Source organism: Sinocyclocheilus rhinocerous, unplaced genomic scaffold (genome assembly GCF_001515625.1).
Source record: "Sinocyclocheilus rhinocerous isolate Xijiao unplaced genomic scaffold, SAMN03320098_v1.1 scaffold799, whole genome shotgun sequence".
Classification (NCBI taxonomy): Eukaryota; Metazoa; Chordata; class Actinopteri; order Cypriniformes; family Cyprinidae; genus Sinocyclocheilus; species Sinocyclocheilus rhinocerous.
In genome coordinates, this window is record NW_015636538.1 from 346,524 (window position 1) to 357,365 (window position 10,842).

Here is a 10,842-nt window from a genome sequence, read left to right on the forward strand (position 1 = left end):
TATATATATATATATATATATAACATGTTTCAGTATGTGGTCATGAAGCATCATAGAAATGAGCAGCTGTTGTGTAATCAGATACTATTTCAGTAGAAAAGTAAGCTTATGCTAATGCAATGCATGCATGAAAATGTGTATGAATATTAGTAGAACACTTACAGTATGTTCTGATTTGGATATGTAGATTTTACAGAGATGATGCGAGCACTCGGCTACCCTCGTCTCATCTCCATGGAGAACTTCAGATCTCCAAACTTCCCTTTAGTAGCTGAAATCCTCATCTGGCTTGTTAAGAGGTAAGATGTATTAATATATTATATTATGTGTGTTTTAAAACAGACCAAGGGTGGCAGAGAGATACCATGTTTTCTATGTCTGATATGGATGTTTAGCACTTTATGTTTTAATTCATGATTTTATTTTTTTAAATTTATATATATATATATAATTATGTACCTTAAAGCTGCAGTCCGTAACTTTTTTTGTGTTCAAAATTTACAAAATGTATATAATAAGCGAGTACACCATGAATCCATTTTCCAAACCGTGTTTTTGGCTTGTCCTGAATCACTACGGTACACCTATAATAAGTGTTTATATTCGGATTATTTTAGACTGGTTCTGGTAGGAACCGCTGCGGAGGAGCCCAGTACCTGCGTGATTCGCCATAGACATACAGAGAGAAGTAGCTCCGGCTACAATGTTCTTCTGGTCATGTTAAATATTATGCAATTTTATATGAATCTTCCCCTAGATATGAACCTCAAATGGAAATTCCCAGTGATGTTGACACAGAGTCAGACAGAGTGTTTTTCATCAAAGCTGTGGCTCAGTTCATGGTAAGCTATATTATTATTAATGTCAGCGTGAAGAAAGTATATGTCAAAATCACTGCATGTTCTCTGTGATTCTCTAGGCGACTAAAGCTCATGTGAAGCTGAATCTCAAGCGTCTGTATCAGGCAGATGGTTACGCTGTGAAAGAGATGCTGAAAATCACCAGCATCCTCTACAATGCCATGAAAACCAAAGAGAACACCGATGGGGAACAGAACAATGAAGAAAACAGCAAGTTCAAGTTTGATCTGGGGTCAAAGGTTAGTGTCAAATGATTGATACAGTTTCATCATGAGTTCTATCACGAGCAGACTTTTTGAGATGAGTTATTATCATCATAATTAATTATTTTTGTTGTATTTTTGGATGTTTTGTGGCAGATAGCTGATTTAAAGGTGGCACGTCAGCTGGGATCTGAAATTACAGCAAAGGGAGCAGCTCTGTTTGACCTGCTGGGGCACGAAGAGGACCTGAGAGAGAGCAGGACGGCTGCGATAGCCCGACCGCTGGAAATCACTGAGACAGAGAGAGCTCTGAGAGCGGCTGTCAAAGATGTCACGGTAAAACACAAATCCTCACTTAGTCAACCAGCAAGCACAGGTTCAGAAGATCCGGATTTTTATGATATAATTGCTTTAGTGCAGTGTTTTTTTTTTTTTACCTTTTTGACTTCCATTGTCAAAAACAATATAGGAGTAGCAATGTATTAAAATAATCCAGTAAAATAATTATTAATAATTCAAATAATTAAGTTCCAGACGTATCAGTAACTGAACATTCTTCAGGAACGTGTTATTTTGATATTTTGAATACATTTTATTTTTAGATTTTCTGTTTTCATTTTAATTGTAGTTAAAGCTTTAGTAATTTTGTTGTGTTTTTGTCATTTTTATGAGTTTGTTAAAAGAACAGGGTTTTATTCATTTTAATTTATTAGTTTTAAGCCCTGTCCACACGGAAACGCGTTTAGCTGTATACGCATAAATCTTGTATCGTATAGGCGTTTCGTCCACATGGATCCGGCGTTTTGGGAGAGTGAAACCGATATTTTTTGAAACCGGGTCCCAGAGTGGATAAATCTGAAAACGCCACCCTTGCGTTTTCGTGTGGACAGCGAATCCGTATATTTTCTGAAACGATGACGTCATCAGCCCTAGAACAATTTATATTATTTATAAAAATGTCCTTGACATTTTATGATTTTCTTCATTTTCATGACATTTTCAGGTCTAAAAATCACAATTTTTAAAATTCCTGCATAAATCAAGGTTTTCCAAGCACCTGCAAATGCTGGTACTTAAATAAAACTCGCATTTGTTGAGGGAATTCATTAAATAAGAAATACGATTTCATACGATTTTTATCTTTTAGCTGATTTTAATGCTTGTTTTGTCTTATTCATAACTCACCTTGAGGCTCCCTGGTTGAGAACCACTGCTTCAGTATTCTAAAACTGAAAGAAGTTCTGAAAGAACTGCCTGTACTGAGAAATTACCTGAGGAAATTCATCCCTAAATGTTGCATAAATGTTCTTGAAGGTTTGTTATGAAAGTCTCTAGAGGGCTACAAGAACTTTAAGTTGCATTCTGTTTCAGGTCAGTTCTTGAAAAGTATGATTTTAGTGCATTCAGCGAGCAGCGTGCTTGAAATATTTACCAAGCAAAAGAACAGGAGATGGAGGAACGTCTTTGGAGAATTGTGATGTTATTTTGGGCTCTGAATGGCATCTGAATGTGTTTGCTCGTCTGTGTTCAGGAGAGCATCCAAATGACAAAAGATCTGCTCAATAACGTAGCATCAGATGAGGCCAGTCTGGAGGCCAAAATCGAGAAGAAGAAACAGGACCTGGAGAGAAACCAGAAACGCTTACAAACTCTACAGAGTGTGCGGTGAGCTAATATTATTGAAATACTATTATAGATTTAGTTAAAATATTGAATTAGATAAAAATTTTTATATTCTTCTGGTTTTGTTTTAATTTTAATTAAACTTTTAGGAATTTTGTTGTGTTTTTATCATTTTAAATATTTCTTTAAAATATTTGATATACTTTTTATTAAGTTTATTTAGTTTGAGTTATTTTAGTACTTCAACTTGATATATATATATATATTATTGCATATATGTTAATGTTTATTTTGTTTCATGTTTTTTATGGCTTTAGTTTTACTTTTGGCTTTAGATGCAAAAAAAAAAAAAGTTTGAAATAATGCACAGACCATTTAGACACTGACATCTCTGACTCTGTTTCATTATGTAGTCCAGCCTTTATGGATGAATATGAGAAGATCGAGGAGGACTTGCAGAAACAGTACCAGACGTACGTGGAGAAATATCGTAACTTGAGCTTCCTGGAGCGGCAGCTAGATGACTATCACAGAGCTGAACAAGAACGCTTCGAGGTACAATCAGTGCAGATGCATCTCAACTTCTCTCTGGTACTCATGTATATAAATCACATCATTCATTTATCCAGCTAAAAATAAAAAAGACAACAAGTGAAACCTATCAATTTCACCCAAATTAACTTTATAAAGCCTATCCTGATGCTTCCCTTATTAATCCTCCAGGAAGCAGAGATGGCAATGAAAATGAGACAAAACAAATTAAAAGAGGAGGAGAAGAGGCTCATGAGGAGTGGAGGTTGGTCACACACTCTCAAACACACACATTTGAACACGTTTGTCAAGGATCTCATGATTTCTCCTCCTCTGTAGCCAGAGATGAAGACTCAGATGTGGACATACCAGAGGATGAAGGCTCTGACAGTGACATAGACGACGGGCAGCAGCCCAGACCACACCACGCACGACCCGCACAGATATCAGGTGATCAGCATGTAGCCCCTCAATATCTGCAGCCTCGCTCACACACGTGACACATACGAGTGTACTTGATTTGTGTTTCTGATGTGTTTCCGCTGCAGGTCGAGGTGGCGCTCGATTCATTGGCAGTATGAGGGGAGGAGACAGTGAAGAGGTGAAAACACACTTTTTCCTTTTTTTTTTTTTTTATATAACTTTATTTTTATATTTTAATTTTAAATTAATTTTTAGAAATGTTGTGTTTGTTGCTATGATGCATACATATATACATGCAGTGGTGGCCAAAATTATTAGAACACTAGTATTATTTTCACCAGCTTAAAAAGGGTTTGAAGTCAGTTATTTCTATGTTTTGCGTCAGTACTGTTGTGTGTCAGTAGGAAATATCAGTTTACATTTCCAAACATTCATTTTACCATTAATTGTAATAATCCAGTGAGATTTTTGTCTGATAACAGCCAGTGCTCCACACAGAGATCTGATCTCATCATCATCAGTCTGTCTGGAATGACATGAAGAAACAGAACAAACTGAGACCGACTCAATCCAGAAGAACTGTGCCAACATCTCCAAGATGCTTCAAGAAAGCTACCTGCAAAATTATGCGCAACTGCACCGAGGGCAAAAGCTGCGTTAAATGCAAAGGATGCTCACACTAAATGTTGATTTAATTTAGTTCATAGAAGTTAATTGATAAAGAAAATCTATTTATGACATTATTTATCTATCCGGCAGCGGCCGGAAGAAAAAGAGAAGAAAGGTGGTCTGTGTGTCAGTGTTATTTTAGTATTATTATGCTATTATAGTGTTTTTTAACATTTTTTATTAGCTTTTATCTTATTAGCTTTTTTGTGTGTCATTTTTTAATAAATTGTTTTATATTTCAGTTTAGCTTTATTTTTATTTTAGTTTTATTCATTTGAGTATTTAAACTTATTTTATTTCAATTAGTTGCCAAGGCAACATTTCTAATTCTAAATTTACATTTTTATATTTTCTTTTATTCAGCTTTTTTCTCCAATTATGAAAAACTATTTTAAAAGCTTTAGCTTTAGTTAACAATAACACTGACATGCGTGTGTCTAAGTGTGAACACCTGGTGGTTCTACAATAATTAATTTTGATCATTCTTAATTAGGGATATTGATTGAGCCCCGTTTCCGTTACCCTCCACTGAGTGCTGTGTGTGTCTTCTGCCATAATTCACAATGTGCTTTGCTTTGCAGTCAGAGGATAGTGAGATCGACGTAGACGATGATGATGAAGATGGTGAGGAAGACGAAGATGAGGAGGAAAACGAGGACCTGGATGAAGACAATGACAGTCTGGAGGGCTCCTCCACCAAACCTGGACGCTCAAAACGATCGCTGCACCCACAAATCCTTGAGGAGAGCGATAATGATTTTTAATGTGCAACCAGCATGCATTAAAGGAATAGTTCACCCAAAAATTTAAATTTGCTAATCATTTATTCACCATCAGGCCATTCAAGATGTAGTTGAGTTTGTTTCTTCAAGGGAAGAGATGTGGAGAAATTTAGCTTCCATCACTTGCTCACCAGTGGATCCTGTGCAGTGAATGGGGGCCGTCAGAATGAGAGTCCAAACAGCTGATAAAAACATCCACAAGTAATCCACAACACTCGTATTTTAACCGGAAGCCACAGTTCAAAGTTAAAACACCTTAATGATGGATTTGTTTCTTACAAACATGTAGTTTTTTGCTTCACAAGACAATTGATGGAGTGGAGTGTTGTGGATTACATGTGGATTATTGTGATGTTTTTATCAGCTGTTTGGACTCTCATTCTGACGGCACCCATTCACTGCAGAGCATCCATTGGTGAACAAATGAAATCGCTCCAAATCTGTTCCGAACAAACTCATCTATATCTTGGATGGCCTAAGAGTGAGTAAATTTTTAAAAAGTTTCAATTTTGGGTGAACTCTTGCTTTAAATAGTCATGCATTTGCTTCCAAAAAAAGGTTAATAGACTTCAATTCTTATGTAAATTGCTGCATCGACCTGAATGTGACAATTCACATTAAATGTTTTTTTTCATGACACGGAAACAAGATAAATATCTGTAAATAACAAAATGTAATTTCCAGTATATATGAATATACCTTCTCGTCTGTATTCAAGTGTAGACGCCTGTTTAATTTCCGTTAACATTCTCAGTTATTTGAATTCATCTGAATGAAAGTTCAGCAAAATTGTTGTATGATGTGTTTTATTAAGGCAACATCTTTGTCAGTTCTGTTTTATAAAATAAGCATTTATTATTACACAACTTTAATACATAAACTTTGGAAATATTTACATGAATAAGGCTCTAAATAAACACGTTGTGGCGAGTTTGTGCGTGTGCTAGATATCCACCACACAATCTGGTGCACCAGCTTTGATGGCGTCTGAGACGACCTTTGCCCCTGACTCCCCGATGCCGTTACCCTGGAGACTGAAGCAGAAACAGGAAATCATGACACACTTTGACACACATCACAGAATCTTACTCAGGAGGATCAATCAAGCTGAGGTAAAATGTGCCATTCACAGCAAAATGGAAATGATCAGTGTTCAGAATCACACCCACAGCCAGTGCTAAACATTCACCACATGTGCCATGCAACCGTGACACACTGTGGTTGAACCTCTCACACACAGGCGGCGGTTCACACATAGCCCCACACACACACAGACTGACTTGATGTAGGTGAGCTGATGGTTTCCTCTCAGCGCAGTAGCGATGAAGATCGCTCCATCCATCCCCAGAGAATTCTCCTGTAGACTACAAACACACAAATACACCGTTTTAACGTTCTGTTTTGAGCACGGAAATTCTTTTAGTAACTGAATCCTGAAAAAAAATGTATGACTGTTTCCACAAAAATATTAACAGCACAGCTGTTTTCAACATTGATAATAGTCAGAAATGTTTCTTGAGCAGCAAATCAGCATATTAGAATGATTTCTGAAGGATCATGTGACACTGAAGACTGGAGTAATGATGCTGAAAATTCAGCTGCGCACACAACGATAAATATTTAAAATATATTCACATAGAAAATAGTTCTTGTATTTTTTTTTATACATACATTTAGCAAATGTTCAAAATTGATTACTCTACTGGATTCCAGCCACATTTCTGCAAAACTCACATCCATTTTGTGATGAAACGGCTTTAATAACATCTCTCATTGATGTTTTGATCAGAGTATATGATTATATAGGAGAATAATGTGTTCTGTAGACATACTTCAGACTTCTCAAGCTCCTGTTTTTCTTCAGAGCACTGGAAAACGCCTTCGCTCCTTCCATCCCAATGGAGTTTCCACGCAGACTAAACAAAAATTATAAATATTGAGTAATATATGAGTTTTTAAAGAGAGTTTATCATACACTGTGCCAATTATTTGTTTCTTTTTTTCCTAGTTGTATGCAAAAATTATTTTTCTGTTCAAAGGCTTGGGGTCAGTGAGAATTTAGTTTTTTTGAAAGCAATTAATAATGTTATTTAGAGAAGATGCATTAAATTGATCCAAAGTGACGGTAAAGACATTTATAATGTTACAAGAGATTTCTATTTCAAATGAATGCTGTTCTTTTGAACTTTTTCGTCATCAAAAAATCATGGAAAATAGATGCATCATGGTTTCCATGAAAATATGAAGCAGCACAACCGTTTTCAATATTGATGATAATAATAAGAACGTGACACTGAAGACTGGAGTAATGATGCTGAAAATTCAGCTTTGCATCACAAGAATAAACTACTTTTTAAAATATTTTCAAATAGAAAACAGTAAAAAAAAAAATTTTTTTTTACAATATTACTGTTTTTTTTTTTGTCTAAATAAATGCAGGCTGGGTGAGCAGAAGAGACTTACTCTAGTGTATGAAGGCTTTCGTTGACCACCAGAGCATCTGCTAGCGCAACGGCCCCTGATTTACCTGCTGATACACCCTGAAGACTTCACAACACACACATGCAAGATCAGACACAATCAGCTTTAGCAAACAGTCATGAAATAATGAAGAAAACTGAATTGAGTCTCACTAGAGCACACTGAGAGAAGAGTTTGACCTCAAAGCACAGGCCAGAGCAATGATGCCGTTATCACCCAGAGCGTTCTCCTGCAGACTGACAGAGAAACACACAACAGCTCATCATTCATCATATAGATATCACTAGATGACAATGTATATTTAACAATGAGACATGCACTTTTTAAAAACAAATATTCATTCCAAACAAAAGTAGTTTTCAGTCTAATGCATTAGAGAGCATTTCATTCTGTAGTACACCTTCTATGTTGTAGCGCTTTCCAAAAAACCCAAAACATGGATCTGAAGAACCTGTACATTCTTGAAAATAAAGGTTCCAAAAGGGTGGTTTCACAATAATGAACCATGTTTGATTCCTCAAAGAATCTTTCAGTGAACAGTTCTTATTGGAACAATTTTTTTCTTAGTGTTAAGAACATTTAAAAGAACATTTTTCCACTATAAAAAAACCTGGAAGTTAAATGCCAATAAAGAACACTCTTAAAAATAAAGGTTCTTTATTGGAATTATTGGTTCCATGAAGAACCTTTAACATCCATGGAATCTTTCCATTCCATAAAAGGTTCTATAGACTTTTTAGAAAAAAAGAACTGTTCACTGAAAGCTTTTTGAAGAACCCACAATAGTTCTTCTATGGCATCACTGTAAAAACCCCTTTTGGAACCTTTATTTTTAAGAGTGTAAGCTCTTATGATCCTAAAATGCTTCAAAGCAGCATCGAAGAACCTTTTATTTTTAAAAACATGGTGTCAATGAGAAAACAACAAAATGTCAGTGATCTGTGGAGATGATTTTGCACAGGAGAGGACTGATAGAGTTTGATGCATGAGGATCTTACTCCAGCAGCTGAATGCAGGTGTTGCTCATGAGAGACTGAGCTAAAGCTTTAGCGGCTCCAGCCTTTATGAAGTTCCACTGGAGACTGCAATACACACACACAGGAATATATTAGTCATTTACATGTGAAACGGATTTCTAAAAGCAACACCTTCACATTACGTCAGTGTGATAGATAGCATGATATCACATCCTGACCTCGATGATTTCATTACCTGACCAAGAGTCATCTTTAAGGTTCTCATTAGCTCATCTCTTTTGTCTTAATGTATTTGTAGGTTCATTTCTCAGTCTATGAATATGTGTGTTTTGTGTTGATGTTTGGGATGGCTTCAGGAGTGTATATTATTTTCTCACTGTAAGGAGGTGATGGCTCTGTTGACCCTCATGGCTTCAGCGATGGCCGTCACTCCCTCATCATGAAGAAGATTAGCGGTCAAACTGAAACACACACACAAACACAGATAAAAACACTGATAAATCGTTTGTAATATATTCAGGTTGTGAGTATTAAATTTTTTTATGACTTTGTGAAACAAAATGCTTTAGTTTTGTGCCAAGAAAGTTAATGTGATTATTTGATAGATTAACAAAAACACTCTCAAAAAATGTATAAATTTGATTATATCACTTCAAAATTAAAAATTGATTATATAACGAATATACATTTATAAGGTAATAATAATTACTATAGGCTAAAATAATTAATAAATATAATATTTATGTATTAAATAAAATTAAATATTTAATTAAACACTACATTCTGTTTATTTTAATAGGAAATAAATAAATAAAAATTATTGCATGAAAGACTAGAAATATGAAATTTATTACAATTACCTTTTGATATATTATTAAATGTATTCATTTTAAATAAATACATGATGAATTTATTACATACAATTTCATGTTGTATATAAAGCTAATATTTACTACAGACTAAAAATATTTTATTTTACTTAATAAATATTTAGACTCATTTACAATATTTATAAGTTAAATAGGGCTGGGTTTTGACACAAATTTCACGATTCGATTCTCATTCACAAGCTTGCGATTCGATTCGATTACCAATTCGATTCGATTCTATTCAATATCGATTATTTTGGATATATATCAGGTACAGTACATGCCAAATTTTCTCAAGAAAAAAAAATCTCAACTAATGCTATAAAATATACATGAGAGTCAGTTGGTACTACATTACTATAATATTGAAGGTTAAAATTCAGTATAAGTCATTATAATCCGTAATTATGTCCCCACTGGATGCAACGAATGCCTCGTTTATAATGGGTTTTCATGTTTTTGAATCATCGCTCCGGCCTGACAGGGCATCATCACAATATGGCAAGGGGCGTAACATTTTCGTCACGCGCTTGATGTATTCGGCCAATCATAACGCACTGGATAGCTGGCCAATCAGCGTACACCTCGCTTTTCAGACCGATGAGCTTTGTAAAAATCGACGCGTTTCAGAAAGGCGGGGCATAGAGGAGAAACAATAATGTACAGTATGTGGAAAATAATGTGTTTTTTTAACCTTAAACCGCATAAACACATTTCATTACACCAAATACACAACATAATGTTATTTTTAGCAACATCATATGACCCCTTTAAATACTGCAATACAATGGAGAGAATTTGAAATGTGGGGCTGTTTTTATATTAAAAGTACCAAAGCACAATGCTTATTGCAATTTATTGGATGGGAGGTGTGCTTCAATGTTCCGTCCATTAACTGAAAACAGGCTAGATTAATCGATTCTTGGGATTTAAGAATCGATATCGTTCCATAAAAATGAGAATCGATTAAAGGGGTCATATGATGCTTTTTTAAAGATCATTATTTTGTGTATTTGGTGTAACAGAATATGTTGACATGCTTTAATGTTCAAAAAACACATTATTTTTCAAATACTGTACATTATTGTAGGTCCTCTATGCCCCGCCTCTCTCAAATGATTCGTTTTCTACAAAGTCCCTCCTTCCGACAAGCGCAGTCTGCTCTGATTGGCCAGCTGACCCAGTGCACTGTGATTGGCCGAACACCACAAGCACGCGTCGGAAATGTAACCCCTCCTACCATAATCGCAAGCTTCAAGCTTTCAAAGTAAATATCAAGACAGTTAATAATGTCGTTAGTTTTACCATCAGTTCAAGCCCGAAAGAGGAACAGAGTCGCGTGACAGACACAATGATGAAGCTGGTATGTGTTTGCAGGACCCTGTCTCTCTCTCTTTCTCACACACACACACACACACACACAC

At 35.4% G+C, this 10,842-nt stretch overlaps 2 protein-coding genes across 5 annotated transcripts in view; one reads left to right on the top strand and one right to left on the bottom strand.

Annotated features, from left to right (window-relative positions):
* cluap1 (clusterin associated protein 1) overlaps nucleotides 1–5,118 on the top strand; it is a 5,989-nt gene extending 871 nt beyond the window's left edge. For both annotated transcript variants that reach the window (XM_016562505.1, XM_016562506.1), the window contains exons 3-12: nucleotides 188–299; nucleotides 758–842; nucleotides 920–1,099; nucleotides 1,220–1,399; nucleotides 2,595–2,728; nucleotides 3,100–3,241; nucleotides 3,410–3,482; nucleotides 3,557–3,667; nucleotides 3,766–3,818; nucleotides 4,891–5,118. In XM_016562505.1, the coding sequence (XP_016417991.1) occupies nucleotides 188–299; nucleotides 758–842; nucleotides 920–1,099; nucleotides 1,220–1,399; nucleotides 2,595–2,728; nucleotides 3,100–3,241; nucleotides 3,410–3,482; nucleotides 3,557–3,667; nucleotides 3,766–3,818; nucleotides 4,891–5,073 (1,253 nt within the window). In that variant the 3' untranslated portion in view covers nucleotides 5,074–5,118. The remainder of the gene's footprint in view (nucleotides 1–187; nucleotides 300–757; nucleotides 843–919; nucleotides 1,100–1,219; nucleotides 1,400–2,594; nucleotides 2,729–3,099; nucleotides 3,242–3,409; nucleotides 3,483–3,556; nucleotides 3,668–3,765; nucleotides 3,819–4,890) is intronic.
* Nucleotides 5,119–5,547: 429 nt separating this feature from the next.
* The window catches only part of LOC107747863 (protein NLRC3-like), a 19,725-nt gene continuing 14,430 nt past the window's right edge, over nucleotides 5,548–10,842 (bottom strand). For all 3 annotated transcript variants that reach the window (XM_016562478.1, XM_016562479.1, XM_016562477.1), the window contains 7 exons: nucleotides 8,927–9,010; nucleotides 8,571–8,654; nucleotides 7,725–7,808; nucleotides 7,555–7,638; nucleotides 6,924–7,007; nucleotides 6,372–6,455; nucleotides 5,548–6,125 (listed from right to left, as the gene is read on the bottom strand). In XM_016562478.1, the coding sequence (XP_016417964.1) occupies nucleotides 6,035–6,125; nucleotides 6,372–6,455; nucleotides 6,924–7,007; nucleotides 7,555–7,638; nucleotides 7,725–7,808; nucleotides 8,571–8,654; nucleotides 8,927–9,010 (595 nt within the window). In that variant the 3' untranslated portion in view covers nucleotides 5,548–6,034. The remainder of the gene's footprint in view (nucleotides 6,126–6,371; nucleotides 6,456–6,923; nucleotides 7,008–7,554; nucleotides 7,639–7,724; nucleotides 7,809–8,570; nucleotides 8,655–8,926; nucleotides 9,011–10,842) is intronic.